At 40.5% G+C, this 23,093-nt stretch overlaps 2 protein-coding genes across 3 annotated transcripts; one reads left to right on the top strand and one right to left on the bottom strand.

The window, feature by feature from the left end:
- Positions 1 to 110: 110 nt before the first annotated feature.
- On the bottom strand, positions 111 to 9,003 carry TMEM43 (transmembrane protein 43). Of its 2 annotated transcripts, none has more exons than XM_088528189.1 (12): positions 8,913 to 9,003; positions 8,315 to 8,450; positions 6,815 to 6,949; positions 6,077 to 6,171; positions 5,385 to 5,434; positions 3,849 to 3,918; positions 3,151 to 3,221; positions 2,868 to 2,989; positions 2,250 to 2,324; positions 2,071 to 2,172; positions 1,474 to 1,591; positions 111 to 551 (listed from the first exon to the last, which is right to left on the bottom strand). In XM_088528189.1, exons 2-12 carry the CDS (start codon positions 8,369 to 8,371, stop codon positions 349 to 351), a joined length of 1,098 nt encoding a protein of 365 aa, XP_088384315.1. In that variant the 5' UTR covers positions 8,372 to 8,450; positions 8,913 to 9,003; the 3' UTR covers positions 111 to 348. The 2 variants fall into 2 exon arrangements, with proteins under 2 accessions (XP_088384315.1, XP_088384314.1); XM_088528188.1 differs by having other exon boundaries at positions 8,315 to 8,461; positions 8,927 to 9,003.
- A 275-nt stretch (positions 9,004 to 9,278) lies between these two features.
- On the top strand, positions 9,279 to 19,022 carry CHCHD4 (coiled-coil-helix-coiled-coil-helix domain containing 4). The gene is made up of 3 exons (XM_088528230.1): positions 9,279 to 9,383; positions 11,880 to 11,978; positions 17,961 to 19,022. The coding sequence occupies exons 1-3, from the start codon at positions 9,362 to 9,364 to the stop codon at positions 18,254 to 18,256; spliced, it is 417 nt and encodes a 138-aa protein (XP_088384356.1). The 5' UTR covers positions 9,279 to 9,361; the 3' UTR covers positions 18,257 to 19,022.
- Positions 19,023 to 23,093: the final 4,071 nt, after the last annotated feature.

The following is a 23,093-nucleotide window of genomic DNA, read 5'->3' as shown; positions in this document are numbered from 1 at the left end:
TGGCCCTTTGGCCCTTTTTCCCTATAGACAAGGTGCCCATGATGCTCAGTGAAGGACTTTACAAGTTCTCAATAATCAAGCGAAATCAAGAGTAGTAAGAGCAGATCTGCTCCTGCACTGATCTGTAATGAACGCAGACACTCCAAAATACTTTGTTCCCAGAGTCAATATTTCCTTCCTACAAAGGAACATCCTATAATAGTTTTACTTTTCATGGATAAGCAAGTCAAGGGTCACATGCCAGCCCCGTCGCTGGCCGAACCGCACTGGGCTGCAGCTGTAACTGGACCAGAAAAACCCTTGAAGAGGTTCTAACCAGGACCGAGGGCAAAACCCAAGCACCCGGTCTCACTGGTGCTTCTTGGGCGGAACGCGAGACCTTGCGACCACGATGGGGACCACCGAGAGCAGCCCGATGAGCAAGGCCCAGAGCGGGCGGTAGAAGAACCAGCCAACGGAGATGGTCAGCAGCGACAACGAGCTGGCGGCGCAGAAAGCAAAAGCTTTTAACCCGACGTTAACCAGGTCTCTCACTACAGGAAACCAGTCCACTGCAGAGAGAGTTACAGGAAAAGGCTGTTGACAACATGACTGTCTACCAAAACGTCCTATGTTGCTAATAATTCATTCCTAGGATCTGCACACTAACTGCTGTGGTCAGAAAACTCAAATTACTATCAAGGGGTCCTGGAGAGCGTATTTTACTAGGGCATCTCGAGACATTTGGTAAGCAAGCAACTCATCGCTTCACAGAGGAAGTCTCCCAAAAGCAAGTGAAAAAGTAAAAAGCTTAAGAGGTGCAGCAGATGCCTAGGCTTGTTCCACAGCTATAAGGCTAACCTACAATAAGCAAACATGGAAATGTAATTTTTGACAACAGTAAATTTTGCAGTTGCATGTAAGTGCACAGCTACAAAATACATTTCTAGCAATTAAGAACTGATTTCAAAGCACATGATAGCTTTGATGCTTGGAATTTATGCAAGTTTGAGGCACCGTACAGCTCTTCTTTAAGTTTTTATTCCAACATTTTTGTGAGTTAAAATAAGCCAAAACCTTATTTGCTGTATGATTAAGATACTATAGACATGGTGGTGTAATAGAAATAATGCTAATTAAGACCTCCTTTGGGGGAACCTTTTGTATATGGGTCTAAGACCACGTTGCAGCACCTGGAGTTAGACTTGAAAGAACCAAAACAGCTTTTGCTTTGGGGCTTTTGATTTTGGTAAGCACTATGAACCTCTAAGTGGCAAAGAGCTATTTACACATTTTTCTGATGTTCAGCCACCTGGCTCTGGGATCCCATTTATTGTCTGCAATTGTCAACAGTGACTTTCAAATCCAGGGCTCAGTGTGAGCTGAGTTTTAGTTTTTACCTTATTTTTTCTGCCCTCCAAATTAACCTCTTCTACTCACATTTATAATTAAATTTTATTTCTAAACTGCGATACCTTTCTATAACAAACTTACCCAAAGTGTAAATGATTCGGGTCATGAGGTTGATGCCCACAAACATTGCCAGCCAGCCGGCTGCACGGAGGGCCCAGGTCTTCATGGTGTTGCTCTCATGCTCTTTTTGAAACACCTCCTGAAAGGCAACACTGTTACACGCAGCCTCGCGCGTTTTCTTTCAAGACCTGTGTCCAGTACATTATGAGCAAGTCAGAGGGAACTGTGTTTACAAATTCTCCTGTAGAAAATACAGGGCAGCTCAGACTGTAGGGTCTGAATTTTAGCAGCAACACCTCAGTAAATTGCGACAGATGCAACACAAGGAAATGTGCATCTTTCTGAACATGCTGAAAAAAAAATGACCAAAAAAAGTTTTTTTTCTTATAGCCAGGCAGAAGGTGCATATTTTTTGCTGCAAATGCAGAATCCCAAAAGGCAAGTGCAGGCTATGCTGCCTTCTCCTAGACACAGGAAAGAGAAAAGGGAACATTTAGACCAGATTCCCCGCTCCTCTAAAACAGGTCTGAAGGAGAGCAAGAGTATATTTGCATTTCCTTGCTGCTTCTGGGCTGCCACCTCCAAGTTTAAGCTTCCCTGTGTGGATTGCTATCTCACCTCCACAGAGAGGTCTCCAGGGTACAGAATCTGCAGGACATCTCCAGACTTGGTGTGGTATGGAATCAGCTGATCCCCACGCTGGCGAGCGACCACAGTCACCTTGGAAGAGAGGGAATTTTACTGGTTACCGAGCTGCCACCAGAGTTTGCAAGACACAGGAAAAACTAAAGACTGACCTTATCAGCTGAGCCCAGATGGGGGTTATATCCACTCAGACCTGCATAGAAAAATGAGACACGAAGGTCTCCCACCTAAAAACAAGAAAATATTGGAAATCAACAAAGTTATTTCCAAAAGAGAATCCCAGGAAAGATAACTGAATTGGAACACAATTTATTGGATCACATTTTTTTCTGAACATTTATGTCAAACCGGTAGGATTTCCAAATTGCACTTTTTCCAGGCCAGATTAATAAAAGAAACAGTATAGGCTCAAATGCTGCTTTGCAAAATTCCCTCCGATTCAGCTGCAGCAGCTCATTAATGCTGAAGAGCTCCTTCGTTCGTCCCTTGCCTTTTCATCTTCTAGCAGAGGAGGGCAGGCAGCACCAGCTGACAACAAACTATTTCACTGCGTTCAACTCAGCACAGCAAGGCAGAGCTGGCACCATGCCATGCCTCTTTCCATTTAGAAGTATGGCAGAGGAAGAGACTCAAGAAGACAAAAGATACAAGCAGCATCAGAAGCTCTGGTCTACATGGTGCCCTACATATTACAATGGAAGTGGGACCATCCCCAACTTTCCTTCTCACACAATAGCAATTGTTGCTTTGGTCTATACATCTCCTCTTACTTCTGGGCGCCTGGGGTTCTCACTATGGTAAAAGTAGTCTCCTGTCCTGGTAACATCAGCATGTGGATCCTCAAGGTGTGACAAGCTCAGCTGCTTGAAGTCATCAATCTTATCCACCAGACCTAAGCAGAATAGAGAAGGAAGCTCAGATCTGGCATCTAACTTGGAAAGACCAGCTTGCTGGCTCCCTGGTTACCACTCAAAACAACTTTCCCTGTGGAAAGAGCCAGAGTCTACTGGTGATGCAAAAGGAGACACAGCAGCAGCAGAGAGCAATACTTACCTTTAGAAAGAACAAAGCTGCCAACCTGGACGTTAGGAGAAACAGCAGTGAAAGACTCCACAGCCATGGCACTGTGGAGCAGAAACAGTCCCTGATCAGTTCTAGAGTTATGGGCAAACCCTTGATTTGCAGTATAACATACAGCACAAATGTCAGGCAAACTCCAAGAGCTAAAGGACTGACACACTGCAGCACAAGCAAAGTGCTGCAGATGAGAGAAATAAGAAAAAATATATATGATTGACTGCCACAAACCAGCCTGTGAACTCACACATACCAGCTCAGAAGAGCAGATTTCAAGTAGATGGACAAACACATGGAATGCCTGTGATTCCAACTTTTTTATTCTTTCTATTACAAAATAGACAATTATAAATAGAAATTACAAAAAAAAATGTGTTGCACTAATAGATAATAAAAGTCAAAAAAACAGCCCACTTAAATTTTCCTATATGGAGACCACATGGTCCAGAGGTAACATAATAGCCTGACATCCCACCATAACTAATGGGTAAGTTGATTCCGGATGCACCAGGCAGCTTTGAACTGTTATCTAATCCCTCCACGTCTAAGTTTCCCAAATAAGAATTCCAGCAGCTGTCATCTATCTTGCTGTACCATGAGGCTTAGTGATGCAGATCTTATCTTTGACCAGATATAGTGTGATAATCTAGAGGGACTGTCTACGTGTACGTTACCTAGGGTTTTTATGTCCAATTTCTCTATCGAAGTTTCTGCTGTTCACAACTTCTGATTTCCATTCAGTATCTAAAGGAAACGAAACCAAGACTCAGACAGAAAAAGTTGCCAATAAGATCTCAGTTACTTAAGAAAGGCCTTTCTCAATCAATGAATTGGTTCTAAGTTGCACTTACAGTAATGCTTTTTACATCAAAGCATATGTGTGATAGTCTGTAACAAAATACTTAAATCTAGCCTCTTAACATATTATCAGGAATGGGAGGGATTTATAGAAAAAAGGATTTTTGGGGATAAAATGGTGGCCCAACTATGCTCAATGGCATTTTTCTTGATCAAGCTTTGATTTCTAGCTCCTCTCTGTGGGAGTGATCTGGTTCTGCCACAAAGAGATGTGAGCTCTGCTGGAACTGGCAGACTCAGTACAGTAAAGCAGCAGATAGAGACGCTACCTGAACATTTCACGGGCAAAGATTTACAGCACTGCTTTCATTCAGGCCAAGGCTGTCTCCCAACACTCTCGAGCCAGGCTCCAGTAGATTTCTTACACCTGCAAAACTAGGATTCCTTTTTTGAGCAGTTCCCATATTACCTTTAGCTCTGTATGCTTTTATGAATGAACAGAGGAAGAGGAAAGGGAATCTGGTTAAACAGTGGAGGAATTATTATAAGGGATATTGTGGCAACATACATCCTACTATTGGATAGAATCTATCAGTCTTGAGAGAGAAGTTTTGTTTGTTTGTTTGTTTTTTATGGCTTTTCTTTTTGTCTCCTATCACTGTAAAGCCATCTTTTTCCATACCTTACACCCACTAGATCTGATCCTGTATGTTTCCATGCTCTACAGTCTCACTTTTCACTGAGCAGGCCCAGAACTGCTGCACACCCACGTTACATGTCCACGTGCTTTAACTGGGGATAAATGAGGCAGACACCGATTCCAGAGATACAATGACTCAGAGCATTTTTATGCCACTGGGCAGATCAAAATAATCCTCTCTCTTCTGCTCCTGCCAAAAAGCCATTTGGCAAAAGCTGCAGTGCACATCAGGAGGTGCTGGAGGTTTTCATAAGCTGGTATCAACACTTAAATGGAGTCTCAATATATTGCTTTACAGGCTGGGGCTATCCTGTTCTTTCCTGTCTGTTCTCTTCAGCTTATGCCTCACATGCCCAGGTATCCTACTTTAAAAGAGGAATCTAAGCAGACACGTTGTGCTCCCAGCCCTGCCACCGAGGACCGACCCCTGGAACATCTATCCCTGAACAGTGCTCTGAACTAGGATTTCTAGTACAAGACTTAAATTTTCTGTAAAAACAGTACAGAGTCATCCTTTCACTTCGGTTACCTCCACAAAGAGAGGTCCTGACATTTGTTCAGGAAAACAAATGTTTTCTTGTTTCTTCAAACTCCTTTCTTTTCTTTCCTCAACAATTCCCCTCTGTAAATTTACAGAGTTTAAAACAGCAATCAACACGCAGCCACATAAAAGTCAGAGTCACACAAGAATACCTTCTGTTGATCAACTTACTGTATGTGTACTTAGTCTCTTTCTTAGTTTCACCATTCTCTTCATATTCCCTGCAGAGAAAAAGGGTGTGGTGAGAACCAGAACTGAGCTCGCACACAGCCGGTCATGCCAGAACACAATTCACCAATAAAACATACAGATAGTTCTCTGGCAAGACACTGCTAGTCACCAGCCTCCAACTAAACTGCACCACTGATCACAACTTTCTGAGTTCTGCTGTTTAGCCAGTTTTCAACACACCTCACTGTCTGCTAACCTCGCCCACTCTTCGTCAATCATAAGACCCAGTAAATCTCTAAAAAAAAATAAACTCGATTTGGGAGATTAAAAGAAAAAAAGCCCAAACAAAAAAATCATTACTGTTGTGAAGGAAAGGAAGAGATCTCAGGAAAGCCACAGCAATAGCATGAAGGCCTAAAAGCCCCATAAGAAGCTATATAGAGTCAGGAATTAAAACATTTTATAGAAGGCCTTGAAAGCCATCCAGATTTTATCAGATGCAAATTCTACAATATAAACCATTTACTAGACCTGACACCTGTAATGAAGCAAAAGCAACTCTGTAAAAAAGCCCCAGGAGCTCTAGAGTTTTCTTTTTTTTGTTGTTATGAGATTCCATTAACGCAATATCTCTCTAAATAACTTTTTCAAAAGTTGATTATTAAAAAGTTAATAACTTTTCTTTCACTTACTTGGAATCTTCATATTCTACCCACTGGTACATTTCCACATTACGCTTAAGCTTGACTGCATGGATGGAGAGTCCATAGCTGGGATCAAATAAAGGCTATTTAAAAGTAAAGAAAATGCAAATCAGTACTTATGTTGTACTTCAGATAAACTCAAGCATTTGATTTTTATTATAGCCAATATTTGTTGGTTTGTCCTAAAAGGATACATCATTAACAAATCATTTTCATAGTGGGAAAAAAAAAAAAAAAAAACAGAAATGCAGACTTAAGCAGGCTTAACTGTTTAAGTCAGAGGAGATTTTATTTTGGTGGATGCTACCACGCCATGTTACGTCTTGCAACAGAGGCTGACTAGGGACAATATCACTATCGCTGAAAGGAGAAAAAAAAAAAAAAAAAAAAAAACAGAATTTGCAGAGCCTCTGTATCACTGTACCACAGGTTCTCAAAGAACATCATGAAAGCCCAACAGGTTCCCTATGCAACACAGGAAATGAAATTATATAAAAGGCAATAGGAGGGTAAACATATATAGAAGCAAAATGTTTCCTGGGTCTGGGGAGGACAGCGCTGTCTCCCTTATTTTCAGCTAACAAACTTAAATGGTAACATGTCTGAAGGGAAAGAGAAAAGTTACATATCTGCTCTCTGAATATCAAAAATACACAGTTTTAATCTGAAATAAAAATTTTGCCTGCCCTTCAAGCTCTCCTGTGTCCAATATGCTAGCTTACTTACCTTTGATGTGCTCAGAGGGCCAGCTATGTGCACTAGCCTTCCCTCATTCTCTTGAGATACAGCTTGGATACTATGAAGAGGGACCACCAGAGAAAGCCCCTCATCAAGAGATTTGGCTGTCCTCAGAGCTCGTCCCTGCAGTCAAGAAAAGCAAAATGGAGTTGTGGAAGATCAATTGTACAGCATCATTTTGTGAAATGACAGGCAAGCAGCAGATCCTACAGAACACTTCTGCATTTAGCCTCGAAGCATCTTCCCCAAATGCCTTTGTAATTTTCAGCTGTCTCTGTGTCTGAAGTAGTCTGAGGAAGGACTTATCCATGCAGCAGACTCATTAATGCTATCTAAGCTACTAACACAAACACAGATTACTTTCACAAGGCTCTAAAAGTATTACTGAAGAATAAGAAGCAAAGTGAAAAGAGTAAGTGCATTAACCGCACCAGTTAAGATTCTTTTTCTCAGTCCTATTTAACTACTGGGCAGAAGTTCTCCTGTCCTTACCACCATGTTACAGTGTGTTTTTTTCCTGCAAAAACAGTGAGATTGGGAGTAGTCCTTTTTTATTTTATAAATGTGTGAAAGAAAGTAATGGGTGAAAATTCAGAATTCTGCTCCCCCTCTTCAATACTGCCAAATATACAAACTCTGACACTCTCCATGGCTGCAATCCTCGAATACTTACATCCAGCTTAACCTTGCCACCACCAAGACTGCCATTGATTGCAACTGACATTGTCATGATGGGAGATCTGTGTGTCTTGGTAAGCATGGGTCTGCAGGGGCTATGTCTTACCTGTTTATTTTAATTATTTAATTATTTTTTCAACCTAAAACTAAGACACAAAATGACACTGAACATAATTAGCAGGCTCAGATTTACAAGGCAGAATATTAATTCCTGTAACAATACCAGAAATGAAGAACCTACATTACCTCAAGAAACAGACTGGTTACTTGCTTAGTGCATGTAATTTAGCTTTTTTTTTTTTTTTTTTTTCTAATTTTGTTTTTGATACTGAGTTGGACATTCTACCATCTTGTGTGCGCTCAACTGAATCTGTACTTATATGATAAGTTCCATTCTTCTCAGCGACATGACACAGACAGGGACATAATATTGAACCACCATCACTCAGAAGGATATTCTGTATGAGCTGCTGCTCATACAAACCTCTCTATATAACCTATTTCCACACCAGCTGCAAGCTGTTAGATCTTATCACTCTTCCTGCTGATGGCCATTATCACCACCACTCTCTGTTGTATAGACAACCACAGCTATTCTGTTCTATTCTATCTACGGCTCCAATATTCCCATTCTTCTGTTATCCCCAGCACAAGCAACACACTCTCCAGACACACTAACTTTTTCTCATGGGCGAAATAATTAGGTTTGACCTTGACCATTATGGTGAGCCTATAAACACGAAACAAGTTGAATACTATGTCAGCTGTGACATTATAAAGCAGTGCAGGCATTAGCAGTGTGCCACTTACCTCATTGGTAAAAAGAAGGTAGAAAGACAGGAGAAATGTCACAAGTCCCACCAACATGCCCCCAGACGTCTCGCTGAGCCGCTCCAGGAACCCTGGCTTGGCCTGGCTCGTGATTTTAACATGTTCTTTTTTGCCTGTGTCAGAGAACTGCTGGAGGCAAATCAGAAACACAGTATTGCTGTGAAAGGGCAGAACATTGTTTCAAAATAAGTCTTTAAGCTTTGTTAAAACCACTGCTCTACAGAGTAGCACTTCTTGCCTCGAACATAAGCTTTTCCTCACTTGTATTTTATTTTGCCACACTTTAGATACTAGAAACACAGTCAATAAATAAACTTCATGGAAGCATATTTTATAGAAAAAAAAAAATCTGCGAACATACTGGTTCAACGTTTTTAAAGCCTCCTCAGCCCGTTCCGAGGTCGCCCACACCCTACACTCAGGCCGTGACAAATTGACTAAGACTTGCGAATTCCCGCCCAGCTGCAGCACAGCTAAAAATAACACATTACATTTTCCTTCACCGGGAACAATAGCCGCACCCTGCGCGGCAAAGGGGAAACCCGGTTCCCCCGCCGCAGAGAAACCGCCACGCAAGCAGCGCTCACTCACGTTCCTCGACATCTTCAGCCTCTTCCCCTCGTCGGGAGCCGCCACAAGCTCCGCACAGCGCGAGCCCCAGCGCCGCCACCCCCTGCGCGCCCGCCCGCCTCAGCGCCGCTCCCCGCCCGCCTCAGCGCGGCCGCGGGGCACGCCGGGAAATGTAGTTCCCAACCATCTGCCCGCGGGAGCCCGCCGGGGCGCGCGCGGTGCACGCCGGGATCTGTAGTCAGGAGCCGCCGCTCCCTTCCCGCCTCGGCGGCCGGGGAGGAGTTACCGGGGGCCGGGAAGGCACTTCCGGGGGCGGGAGGTCACGGCGTGGAGGCGCGCGTCGTTGCCGGGAGCGGCAGAGCGGGAAGGGGGCGGCGGGAACGGATCGTCCGTTAAACGGTCCGCGCGTTAAACGGTCCACGCGCGCCGCGAGGGAGAGGCACGGAGCGCGCAGCCATGTCGTACTGCCGGCAGGAAGGTGAGGGCCGCGCGGCGCTCTCAATGTCACCCATGGGGTCGGGTCGGTGGAGGCGGCGGGGAAGGGCGGCCCGGGACGGGAGGGGACGGGACAGCGCGACGGGCGCCGCTCTCCGTGCTGGAAGGAGGCGGGAAGCGCCCGCGGTGGCCTCGGCGGCGCCTGAGGCGCCTCTGCGTGGCCTGAGGCGCCTCTGCGCGCCCTGAGGCGCTCGCGTGGCGCCGGCCGCGCCGCTCGGGAGCCGCGGCCGCTGCGCGCCCCGGGGAAGCCTTTTCCTTTCCCACCTTTGACCCATGTAAAATGACTCACTGTAAAACGTAAAGCCGGCAGAAATCCAGGCAAGAAGATCCTCCCTTCTCATATGCCGAGTTACTGCAGTAGCCTTTCAGAATTTGGAAAATAAGGTCCTCCTCTTGGGGAACTTGCTATTTTCATTCTACTCAATGATTAATTATTGTGCATTTTAGAGGAGTTTGGACTAGGCGGTCTTTTCTGGTTGTGTGTCTTTTTTTTTTTTTTTTTTCCCTGTGCCTGTCGTTAGATTTTTTCGGTGGACTTATGGGGTTGTTGGAAAACTCTACCTTGGCTTCCAGCTATTTTTTTTTTCTTCTGCAGAAGTTCTTGGTTACTTTGGTTAAATAAAGGATAGTGCAAGAGCAGGAAACGGCTATTTTTCTGTCCTTGATGACATTCACAATACCTTTACAAACAGTTTATGCTGTGCTGTTAGGCACTGTGGTCTTTAATCTGGATCACTGTTATAAAATATTGCACTGTTCTTAAAGCAGACTATTACTCTTTATTAATATCATACCAAACACTTTCCTATAATTCCTAAGTTTTACTTTTGCTACTCCTTTTTTTGCCTAACCTCTTGATCTGGATTAGCCCATGTAAGAGAACTGTTGTTCAAGCTTGTTTCGAAACAACTTCTTAGTTTTGCTGTTCATTGGTCTCTTCTATGATGTACAGCTATTATAGGGTATTGCTGTGAAAACTGAAACTTTAGAGCAATAGAATTTCAGTTAGCAGATATATTTTTACCAAATGAATGGTTGACCTATTCTAATATAGAATCATAGAATCATAGAATCATAGAATCATAGAATGCTTAGGGTTGGAAGGGACCTCTAGAGATCATCTAGTCCAACCCCCCTGCATACGCAGGGACACCTAAAGCACGTGGCACAGGACTGCATCCAAGCGGGTTTTGAAGATCTCCAGAGAAGGAGACTCCACAACCTCTCTGGGCAGCCTGTTCCAGTGCTCTGTCACCCTCACTGTTAAGAAATTTTTCCTTAAGTTCCTATGGAATTTTTGATGTTTCAGTTTCTGGCCATTTCCTCTAGTCCTATCAGTGGCCACCACTGAAAAGAGACCATCCCCGTCCTCTGCACTCCCTCCCTTGAGGTATTTATATACACTGATTAGATCCCCTCTCAGCCTTCTCTTCTCCAGGCTGAACAGGCCCAGCTCCCTCAGCCTCTCCTCATAGGGCAGATGTTCCAGGCCCCTCATCATCCTTGTAGCCCTGCGCTGGACTCTCTCCAGCAGCTCCACATCCCTCTTGTCCTGTGGAGCCCAGAACTGGACACAATACTCCAGATGCGGCCTCACCAGGGCTGAGTAGAGGGGCAGGATTCTAAGACTATTCTAAGACTATTTAAATGAGTGCTTTAAAATAACGTTTTCCAAACTATTTTATCTTCTTTTACCTTTTTCTGTGTAACAAGAGTGAGGCTGCTACTTTCATGTTTCTTCTGTGCCTTTAGTGATTGTTTGGTTACCATTGCCTGAGAAATCTTATTTTGGGCAGCTTGTTCCCATCTCCCAGCCCTGCACTGAGCTGGCTCCACTGTGCTGTCTTCATTAGGTCAGGAGGGTTTTAAATTTCTATGAAGTGTCTCAAATGCCACCACAACTCAAAAGTAGTGTGCAGTCCCACTCCTGCTGCCTACCACTGTGAGTGCTGGTAGCCACTTCTGGCCTCCCAGTGAAATGAGTACTTGTTTTATCTTGCATCCTTTTAGTGAAAGCTTGTCCCTATCTCCCTAGACATCTAGTTTTACTGCCTAACTGAACCACTGATCATAAATCACTTTACTGAGTTATGACTTTTTTTCTGCTTCCATTGGCTAATGAGAATAACTTCCTACAGGCACGTGAGCAGTGCAAAGAGGACAGGATCCATTTCTCTTCCTGTTGTAACTTTCCTTGTAGATTAATTAGCACCTGATATTTTATTTATTTATTTATTTTTCATAGGTCTGATTTTCAAATCTCTTGCAAATCTTAGTAACATTCCTTTCAATACTTAACCAAATTCCCATCCTGTATGGGATCTTCTGAACCAGCAACTGGTCTAGTTAAAGGTGACTGATAAGTTAAATAGAGTTCATTAACTATTAACACGTGGTGTTCAGCAGCTTTGTAAAAGGCTTTTTTTTCTGCAAATGACTTGTCTTTCTCTGAATTTTTGCTTGTTTTTTTTAATGACAGGAAAAGACAGAATTATATTTGCGACCAAAGAGGACCATGAGACACCAAGCAGTGCTGAGCTGGTTGCAGATGACCCAGATGACCCTTACGAAGAACAAGGTCAGTAGCAAGCAGAAAAGTGGAATAGGGAGTGTTGCATCACAATATATGATATTCCAGTAGTCTTCTACAGCAACAAAAGCCAAACCTTGTAGGAAGCAGGAAGAAATTCTTCATTCTTTTTAAAAAGTAAGATAATAGGGCTGCTGGTTATTCACTAAATAAACACCAAAGATCTTACCAGTTTTAATTTCCAAAATGGGACCTCACAGATATCATATTTCCCATAGTATTTTTTTTTTCCTCTAAGTTTTTATTCATCTTTCAGTGTGGTCTACTCAAATGCATCAATTGCTGTATAGTTTCAGTTAGCAGTGAAAGACAGTCAGAAAAAGCTTTTCTTTCTGTTCTTGCATTATTGTAATCAGAGTTTAACCAGCAAAAATTCCAGTTAGCTTCTGATGGCTTTGGATAAAGAAGTACAATTTTCATAGAAACAGTGAAGATGCACACCAGTCATTGCGATGTTGCTCACCTTTGTATGTGCAGAAAGAAACTCCTCTGCAAATATCCTTTTAATAAAAATTATATGTATATGACTAATCTTTTAGTATGCCAGTAGTAATATAATTAATAACTAGTACAAAAATCTTTTAATGTCACATTACAGACAGCTTTATAATACTCATTTGTCATCTACAACTATCTTGTGTTAAAAAAGAGGAGAGTTCAAGTTTTCAGTGAAGATTACAGTTCTGATCCTAAGTATATCTAATGTGAAAATCACCTAATTAAGGAGGTTTAAGCAATCAGAATATTTCTGAGATCAAGACTTGTAAAATTCTGTTTACAAGATGATTTTTTGAGATCATATTTTAAGTTTTTTTTATGAGTAAATTAAATATCTTCCTGTCTTGGGGATTAAGTAAATTTTCCCCTAGGTTAATAAATTGTCAGGAACGTCTGTGAATTTGGGTTAAAAAGTACAGAATTGCTTTTATGCTTCATGGCCTCTTATTTTAAAGAGCAAACTAAAGAGAATATTCATTTAAGTTAAGTAAGTAGCTTTCATTGAAGAATCTCACTTCAAAATCATGTTGTGTTGTAACTTAGGATCAAATGTAGCTATGAATAATGAGCAGTTCAGAAGAACTGGGTCACTCCATGCAGCTGCCTAACTTGACTTTAGTTTCTGCTGTCTTTCTGTGATCTTGTTGCTTTCAACTCAGCTAAGGTAGAAATAAACCCTTTACTGTTTTGGAATCTTTTTTTAAAATCTTTTTTTAAAAAAACTTTACTGTTTATTTATTTATTTAAAAAAGGAAAAGCTTTGCAAGTGGCTCTGTGACCGTTAGAGGGCAGTGTTTATGCACAGTATTGCAGCTGGAGCACACGCGTGTTTTGTTGGCTAAAGTGTAGCATTTGAATCATATCTCTTTGTCATTAAAATAACTTTTTGGTTTCGTACATAGATTTGTGTTAAAATGATTTTGCATTTATCTGCTTGCCTCGGCTTCAGTGCTCCATTAAAACTGTATGCACAGTCAGCAGTTACATTTGAACATTTTACTCTCTAGACAGTAATGAGTCTGTTCGCGTTTTATAGACACAGATGAAAATAATGAGGAGAGAATGTAGAAACTTAGTTGTTTTAGATCATTACCTGAATGAATAAGCTTATTGCAAGTATAACAACACATTTGCTGTGGCATGCTCAAGTCAATATCAAACCTGCCTTTTCAAGAATTAGACATTATTGTCAGAAATGCTCCGAATCCAAAATTCCTTCTCTGATTTGATCACAGCCTGATAAGTGTTTTGTGAAGCATTGCCTGATTAAGATGCAATACTCATTTCCTAGAAAGAACACTTAGCTTAGTTTAAAATGTGTGAAACTGTCCAACCCAAGTTCCTTGTAAATGTGGAATCATTCTTCACCTATCCAAGGCAGAATCACTTTGGGGAAGAGGTTCACAAAGCAGTTTATGGATATTTTTGTGAAAACCAATTGCAGAAAAAAAGAAGATTGATTAATTCAGCTTTAAATTGGCCTCAGTGAAACACACAATTAAAGCCTTTTGTTTTGTTTTTTTACTGACAAATTATATATACACACACAGCAGGGTTGGTGTGATTGAGATTAACCTGATACCCTTCTTGACATGAGAAGCAGCTCTTTTTCTCAGTTCTTCCCCAGATATTCTTCCCCATCTTCCCCATATTCCAGAAATATGTTTAGATTCTGAAGTTTAGTATCTGTCAGGAATTTCATTATCATATTTTTGGGGCAGAATGTGTTGCTGGACAATGCAGGATACAATTCTCCTTGGATGTCTAAAGAGAGGTTTATTTTTCTTCTCTCTTCCTCCGTGCTGTTAGTTATTCTCTTTCAGATTGTGCATATGTAACGAGTATTTATCCTCTAACAAACTAGCCAAAATTAAAGAAGCCACTTACTCCTTGTTTAAATGATATATCCAGTGTTACCTCTGTGTATTTTATTAGGTATGGAGAGGTTATTGAGAAGAATAGGCTCACCTGTTTCCTATACTTCAGGATAGAAAGGAGGAAAAAGCCAGAAACTAGTCATGTCAGGGAAATCTTATGATGAAAATGTGTATCTACATGATTCAGAGACTTTTTGTGTGTGCCTAAATATTTATTCTTTAGTTTATTCTTAGCATGTGGTAAGTTATTGCCACGTTTTAAGGGCTCTCTAAAAACTTCTCACTTGAGCTGTCTCAGGCTACAATGCAACAGAGAAACATTTCACATACCGCACAGAGTGTAACTGCATCTAATGGGAGAGAAGTTTGTGGGCAGAAAAGACATATGGGCACAGCATTTTGGGATATGTTGTAGTGCAGAAGCTCTGCCTTGTGTATGGTTTTTGTTTAAAAGAAAATTGGAAAAGACTTTGCTTTACATAAGTTAACATGCAGGCTTTTCTAATTTAACTTCTGCTTTGAATGGAAGATTTGGTTTCCAGTGTTCAACTTCTGTGGCATAATTCACCCTAATTCTATTGATCTTTTTCAGTCTTATTTATTGTAAACAAGAAACTTCAACATGGAAGATCTCTAGTTCACATTGAGATCTTTGCTCTAGTGGTATAGAATGATTTCTTATTTTAGTTTACCTCTATGAAAAGGATGCTGGTGAGTTTTATGCTGAAAACTAATGTTTATTATCATGACAGGTGTGGTAAGAAGTTTGACTGAAAGTGCTTATGAAGCTTCTGAACAGACTGTTGCTGTCCTGTCTCTTTTCTGTTTCTCCAGAATTGTTCTGTTTGTCTTATTTTAGAGTTAAAGTTTTGTAATGCCCTCTAGAGGGGACTGGTGAAGCAAAAACTCTCTCCTCCTCTTAAGGAATAAGTTGGTAAAATTAATGGTCAGGTGTGCAGGCCTTTATATATATATATATATATGTGTGTGTGTGTGTTTATATGTGTGTATATATATATATATACATAGATACATACATACATACACCTTATGCAGTCCATTTTAATCCTGTTTCCTATGTTTCTGTCATCTCACAAGCAGTTTAGCTTGTTATTTGAATGTTTGGCTTGTAACATGGAAAAAAGTTTTTTTCAGAATAAGAGTGGGACTTCATTTATAGCAAGTACAAAGACAAGTGTTGACGTGAAAGCAGATGTTCTGTCTTCATCCATGATATTAACAGATTCCCTGAGCTGCAAGAGATTAGGATGTGTGAGGTCAGCAGTTAATGGCTGAACCAAACCTTGATGTATTACGATGTAAACACGTTGGCATTTCTATCGTGAGAGCAGATTCAAGTAGATTGTGACTCACTGAATCAGTGAGGTTCAGGCTGCATTTGAAAGAAGTTTTAATTCAAAGAATTTAAAATAAGCACCCCATGTATTACATTCCTGTGCTTCATGGAGAATGATGAATGAGATGTGTTTTGATTTTAATTGTTTACCTAATTGTTTAAGTCTGCATTCTGCTATAATTATCAGTGAGGAAATGTTTGCTTCATTTGTTTGCTTTTTAAAAGGTAGTTTCTATGCTGATAGCATCAGAAACTGATGCCACTTAAGTCATGAAATAAATACAAATCAATGTTTGTATGGTATTCAGGAATCTATTGTTTAAAGGATAATTTCTACTTTGTTAAATTTGCATACTCCAAAGGCAGTTCTGGTTTTAAAATGAACAGTTTCTATTTTTATTTTAAGAGGGTTATTTGACAAGTGGTTTTATTGCTGTGGTGTCTCCAGGAATAATCCAAAGCTGCTCTTCTGTTGTTTTTGAAGTATTAGAAAAATGATTGTTTAAAATGAGTGGTTGATGTCAGTAGGGAGGAATATAGAACTTCAAAATCTAGTTTACAAAGCAAACCATATTTCTTCTACACTGCATGGCCAATATCTCTTCTTCTTTCTGCTTTATGTCATTGTTGGCAAAAAATAGAACCTGGTGCTAGGCATCCGTTTTCTTGCTTCTCTTCCAGGCAGCCAGAGATGCCATGATACATTGTAGTAGGTGTATTAGCTCAGTGCAGTGATTATCACAGATACTTTACAAAGTTATCCTGTTGGATAAAGCTCAGTCTATGAAAAATGACAATGTTATAGCACTTAGACAGTCATGCGCATGAGACTGTTGCGGTAATGTAAAAGGCACTGATCAGCACTGAGAAAGGACCAGCAGTGTAACTTCATACTGATTTGGGTTGACTAAGAGCAAATGATAGACAAATTGAAATTTTCCATTCGTTCTTCTTAATATATAATGGTTGGTTTGCTGTTGCTCAATAAATACATAAAATTCATAGTTTTGTGGCCCTATGGTCAGTGAGGTACTAGCAAGAATGAAGTGGCTCTCTAGAACTTCATGATTCCATGGGACAAGGCAATAGCTCAGCTTCCTGAAGTCTGCGGAAGCATTTTAGGTGACTTAAAATTGCACTTGGTCAATATAATTTCCTCTTCACATCAGAATTGATGCAACTCTTCTCTGATAATGGTAGTTGCATACCTGCTTCCAGAAAGATTGCATACACACTTCTAAAAGAAAAGCACTTAAACATCAATTTCACACACGTCAGCTCCTTCAGGAGCTCAACCTGGATTTGAAGTTAGGAAGCTAACCTCTAGAGAAAGAAGAGAGGAGAAAATTGTCAAAGTAGGGAAGAAATTAACTTGGATCATGGCACAGTTGTTTTTTTTTTTATCGACAAACATAACAGCATGTATGCTCGTGTGAAGTAGAGAAGGAGAATGAAGGTATGTTGATTCCTTAAAGCAACATAGCAAAGACTCCGGAAGCCAACGTGAACAACTCTGTTGTAGTGCACTTCTATGCATGACAGTTTTAAAGGTTTCCCAGAACTTACAAGGAAATTGTCTTGCTTGAAATCTGTCATGCCTATCAATTGATATCTCAAAGAATATTGCTAACTTAAATCTCCACCTTGTCCTCCACCATTCAAGTATTTAATTTCGCTGTTCCAGAGCAGAAACTGTAATTCATTTTCATTTATAACCTAAAGCTGAGGGGTTTTGTTTGTGTTGGTGGTGGAACCCAGCATGCTGGCGTGTGCTTACTCTTCCTTCTGTTCTGTGGCATGTGAGTTGATCCGTGCATGTCTTGCAAGTAAGCTGGTCCATGGCTTTGGTTTTGTGATTCTGATTTTCCTGTTCAAATTTGCAGGGAAAGCTGTGATTTAGTGTTTGCAAATTCATTTGAAAACAAAAGAAGAAAGCATCCATCCAGCTTGATTTGAACAAGTTCTGTTCTTAATACTGGTGGTAATTTCTCATGACTTGCTTGAAAACATTTTAAGGCTTTCATGCTCTTCTGACAGGTCTGTCAAGCAGATTGACTTGATGCCAGCTGATGGTTATTTCCACTTTGAAATTTAGTTGGAAAATGGAAGGCAATTTGCACACTTGAAGCTAGAGGTGATGCTGGTACTTCAGATTATACCTGCAGTGTAGCAGCTTTCATGGGATGAAATTGGTTTTTGAAAGGAGCACTTAACGTTTCTTCTCTCTTCTTTGTTCAGGATTGATATTGCCCAATGGAGATATCAATTGGAATTGCCCGTGTCTTGGTGGAATGGCTAGTGGTCCCTGTGGGGAACAGTTCAAGTCCGCGTTTTCTTGTTTCCACTATAGCACGGAAGAAATAAAGGGATCAGACTGTGTGGACCAATTCCGTGCGATGCAGGAGTGCATGCAAAAATACCCAGATCTTTACCCTCAAGAGGATGAAGAAGAAGAGAAAGAGAAGTCAAGCAAAGATTTAGAAGCTAATCCTGTGGAAGCTTCCGTAGCCAAAGAGGAGAAGGGATCTAGCTAATGAAGACACAAGGAGGCTGTTGTCTCCAGTTCTTATTTTTATTTTCAGGTGTGGACTTTTGCAAGGTGTCTATCTTTTGAGTCCTCAAGAAATGTTTCATCATCGTTCTATACACTGAATCATAACAAATAATTTATTGCAGGAGGAGAAATCTCAGTGCTACAGCCTTGCAAATAAATACTGCAAAAAGGAGTATGTGTATGTACTGTGTAACCTGTATGTGGTCACAGCCCAAGCTTTTAACAACTGTCATTTTTTTTCAAGTTCTCAGCTAGTGTTTAGACTTGAAAAAAGACCTTTAAATATATAAAATACACAACTTTCAGCTAAAATTTCCACTAGAGCGCCAGGTCTGTCTTCATTTCAATGTGTTCTGTTCAGTAGCTGCTCTCTTAATGTATTTCATCCTAGGAGAGAAAAAAAAAAAGAGTTAAAAGATTCTTTTTCCTTTTGCTAGAATGATTCAGAATGTTGAACATGGCATTATTTAGATTTATGGTTGTGTTTTACTGCTGACACCAGGTAAGGACTGCCAAAAATGTTGGAATGTGTGGCTTCTTTGATTTCATTAACTGATTGTGAGGACCTTTACATTTTAAAAAATAGTCTGTTGTGCAACTTTGATATGAATGGAAAGAATGCTGATCACTTGTTTGTTTTTTCGTTCTGAAAGCACTGTTTTTGAGTTTTCTTAGTTGGTGCCTGCTTCTTCGATGTATAGACAGGCTCTTATAAAATGCTTTGTGATTAAAATGAAAATGTTACCTGGTGTAGTGATCTCAAAACAGATACTGTGACTTAAGTGCATATTAAAATATATATATATATATATATACTTTTTACCTTCATTAAAAGCTCTTCTTTCTTTGGGGGGTTTTCACTAACATTGCTTGGATTGGAAAGACCATGACATTCTTCTGCACTGTAACTGGGCTGTGAATTAATTTATGTTGTGAAGATCAGTTGCTTCAGCAAGTCCCTTTTTATTCCTGTCCTGTTCTCTCTCTTTCCCTGCCCCTACCCTAGAGGCACAAGAAATGTGCTGTCAGTAACTACAGTGGGTTATATCATAAACCAACAGTATAAAGACTTGGAGGTCCCAAAAAGCTGTTTATGAGAATTACTTTAGAATTACACAAACAGTTTAAAACAGTTCACTGTATGTTAGTCCTGTGGATAAGGGAATGCGATGTTGTATTTCTAACCTGTACTTTGCTGGGATATGTGACTTACATTACAAAAGCAGTTGAACCAGTGGCTTCAGCAAGTGACCATTGGAGATTTCCACCATATGTGTCGCTTAACTCGGCAAAACAGAGTAAGGAGAGTTTGCAGTGGCAGCAGTATAACTTGGTAAATGTGTTTGGATGCTTGCCTCTCTCTGTGGGCAGGAGTCTTGAGCACTCAGCAACATCACTTCTGGACAACACTTTGGTGTCTTGTTCCACTAAGTTATTTCAATGTTAGTGGAAGTGCTTCTGAACATCTTGGAGAAATTTCTGTTAAAATTTCAGGTCTATTGAGTTCTTCATCTTTCAGGACAGCTGCTGGATCCTCAAGGAAATTGGAAGAGAAGAGGGAATTAAGTGGCTGACAATAACTCGGTCCTCAGGGGAGAGATAGCAGGTACTCTCAGCAGATCTTTGCATTTTAAAGAAATGAAGCGTGACAGCTTCTCAGGGTGACACTTTCACGCACAAGACGACAAATGCCAAGTTAACCTGAGTAAATGGGCACAAAAGCAGCAGTGATAAATCTTGGCACTTAGGCAATTGGACCATGAAAATGAAATCTTAGGCAATCAGATAAACACTGAGCACCAAATACAAAAAAAATCACATGCACCTGAGCTTTTGGTTTTTCAAATGGAAATCCAATGCGTTATTCGTAAGAAAGCAAGAACAGTCAGTGAAGGAGTGCTCTGTTCTGAGAACTGTTTGCCTCCTATTCTTCTCTGCTGCACTTTGCTTTCCCACGCTGCCTTGATGCTTTGCAGGTTTTGGATTCATCCTCGGTAGCATTTTGAAGCACCTGTGCACTGAATGTAAAGTGCAAAAGTTCTAGTCATAGCGTAGCAAGGAACTCGAACCTCTCCTTATGGAGGGAACCTACAGTGTGTATCTAACATGTTGTTTAGGGAAGGGTTGCTTCTGTCAGAAGCCAGATCTTGTACAAAAATTGGATGCAAGGGACCTTACACTGGAAATGCCACCATGAAAATCCCTTCTTGATGCATTTGAGAAGTTTTGAGAAAGGAAGTCATAGCACTAAAGAGATGTTTATGAAAGATGTCATTTGTTATTTATTTCCCCTTGTGCATGGTGGATCCTTTGTAAGTTTCTTTCTGATTTTCAAGAAAGGAAAATAATTGTATCAGCACTTGCATGCATTTATATTCTGGAAGAGTCCTTAGAAGTGGAAGTCATGTATATTGGACTAAAGCTTTTCAGTGTCAGTTTATCTGAGTTTTACTGTTAAAAATTTTAAATAGTAATAAGGACTATGATGTGGAGTTGCATCTTTAGATACAGAATCTATTCCCACATGTCTTCTAGTTTTGGTTTTCAGGGAACACTTCCTGCCACTTGCATGAAATATCACACGTTAGAAGGCAGATCAATTATAAATTTGTATTTCTACTTTGCCAACTCTACTAGAAAGACTATTCAGTGTGGGCTCTGGACTCTGCAGCTGAATCTGATTATGCAATTTTAGAGTCAAGTTGTCTCTCTTGGCTGTTATGCATCCCTTAGAAGTATTTATGTAGAAATTTCCATCTCTAGTAGTAGACTTTTTGAAGGCCACGTGAAAGAAGAAAAAATACATTTCTTTTGCTTTGTAAACTCATGCAGTTGTCTGTGTATAGATAATGTGTTTGTTTTGTTTCCCAGCCTTGCTTTGTTGACATGTTTTTTGCTTTTGTTCTTGTACGCTCCCATTTTAAACTTACAGTCAATCAGTGGTTATTTTAGTAGGTAATAAAGATGATAAAATACTCCCTGACTGTATGTGGCAAGCCTGTGAAATAGCAGATAATAAGAAGTTGCTTTTTTAGCATCTGGATACAAAACTTACAGCAGCATATTGCTGTGTTTTTCTAATGTGTTTCTTATTTGCTTCATAAATACTCTCCTGGTTCTCTGTCTGCCAGCAGTGAGCTACTGAATCTTTGGGGGAAGTGGCAGGCTCAAATGCTTTTGAGGAGCTGCCTGCATGGTCTTATTTTTTAATGATTTTATGCATGTTTTCCATCACGTGCTTTTATATGCATCAGGGCAAAAGCAATCATACATAGGAAGAAGAAAATGTCTGAAATAATTGATCTTTAAGCTTGGGCCTTTTAGTTTATGTCTGTCTTATAAAATCTAAAGTGCTGATTATTTGTATTCATTTATTAAAGTTTAGATGGAGTCATTAGCAATTCTAACTGTAGGGTAAGTTAGCTTGAATTCAGGTTTGTGCATATGTAGCTGAGCATGGAAGGAGAAAAACTCATCTTTCTCTCAAATGTTAATGTATCTTGATACTGTCAAGATCAATAAATGATTCAAAGACCCTTCAGTAGAGGCAAATGTTAATGGTGATGTATCAGTAAATATAATGCAGAGCTGTTTTGACTAAGACACTCTGAGAAGTTCTGACTACTGCTATTAAAATGTTAATAGCATTAGTAAAAGCTTGCCTGGATTTTGCACCCGTCGCTGCCAGAAGCAGAAGGGCTTATGATTAGAGTACCCTGTGCATTCATCCAGTGGTTCAAGTTAGAACAGCCTTTTCATGAATGTAGATCCACTGAAAGTAGCCTGTACACGGCACTGAAATGCCTGGAATGCTGCTGTATTTTCTACCGTTTGTTAATTTAAATGGAATCATTAAATGATGGACCTTTTGTCCTGCTCATGGTGGGGAGTGCAGTGTTTGTTGCTTCTGTATGTTCTGCAATTCACAGGAAATAAACTCAAGGTGACAAGTTTCTCCCAGTGGTATCAAGGGTGGACACGTGGCTACCTAATGGCAAACCCTCAGGTTCTCCTTTCTGCTGTTAACTTATCTTTGCTCAGGAGTCCTTGGCCTTTGCCTTTTTATTCTCCCTCCCCTTTTTGCTCTTACCCTCTCCCTAGCCCCATCTATGAATTCCATGTTTTCAGTGTAAACTATAGTCAGCAGCAAGAGCTTGAATGCAGAGGCAGCCTCTAAAACAAGAGGAAATGTACAAAAAAAAAAAAACACATTACAGATCAGTTTTGATATATCAGTGAGCAGACAGCTCATGAAGGCCCTGTCGTAGCCCAAACAAAGAGCACAGGAAGATTTGTAGCGATTGCACATTGCAGATTAACCCGGATCCTGCAACAATGATTTGATGGGTAAGTGGACATAGGATTTGCTGTACCAGATCTGATGACCAGTCCTGTTGATGTGTTTGTTTCTGAAAGCGCCAAGTTCCTTGTGCTTTCTAAGATGATGAAAGCATCCACAAGGAATGCCCATATTCCCTTCACAGGGAGTTTTGTACCAGTGAGATACCTGATTTTTCACATCAGTCATTTCTAACTTTTCTTTTTCCTGCTATTACTAGAGTGTTGTTGCCTCTTACCCTTTTGGCTTTCTGTGCTTTCCCCTTCCCATATGCTCCCAAACAGTATTCTCACAGTTGTCATCCCAGTTTCCTGCAGACACTCACTTTTCTCCTTATAGGTACTGCCCTTGTTTCCTTCTCTGGCCCAAGTTTCTTTCTGCTTGCAGCATGAAGAATTTAAAGAACTAGGTTGGATCCAGCTGAACTTGCTGGCACAATCTCTGGAAGTGATTTTTGATCCACGATGTGGACCTATGC

The sequence above is a fragment of the Tinamus guttatus genome, unplaced genomic scaffold (assembly GCF_059628265.1).
Source record: "Tinamus guttatus ecotype Peru unplaced genomic scaffold, ASM5962826v1 Tinamus_guttatus_pri_ptg000307l, whole genome shotgun sequence".
NCBI classification, from domain to species: domain Eukaryota; kingdom Metazoa; phylum Chordata; class Aves; order Tinamiformes; family Tinamidae; genus Tinamus; species Tinamus guttatus.
This window is presented reverse-complemented; position numbering and strand designations above follow the sequence as displayed.

What these genes read in the sequence shown, in the direction of transcription:
- TMEM43 (XM_088528188.1), bottom strand. An exon ending in ATTGGACATAAAAACCCTAG is followed by an intron (nt 3,222 to 3,848) that starts GTAACGTACACG and finishes TCTGCTCCACAG; the next exon opens with TGCCATGGCTGTGGAGTCTT. An exon ending in CAGCTTTGTTCTTTCTAAAG is followed by an intron (nt 2,990 to 3,150) that starts GTAAGTATTGCT and finishes TATTCTGCTTAG; the next exon opens with GTCTGGTGGATAAGATTGAT.
- CHCHD4 (XM_088528230.1), top strand. Translation starts at nt 9,362, where the DNA reads ATGTCGTACTGCCGGCAGGAAG. An exon ending in GTCGTACTGCCGGCAGGAAG is followed by an intron (nt 9,384 to 11,879) that starts GTGAGGGCCGCG and finishes TTTTAATGACAG; the next exon opens with GAAAAGACAGAATTATATTT. An exon ending in TGACCCTTACGAAGAACAAG is followed by an intron (nt 11,979 to 17,960) that starts GTCAGTAGCAAG and finishes TTCTTTGTTCAG; the next exon opens with GATTGATATTGCCCAATGGA.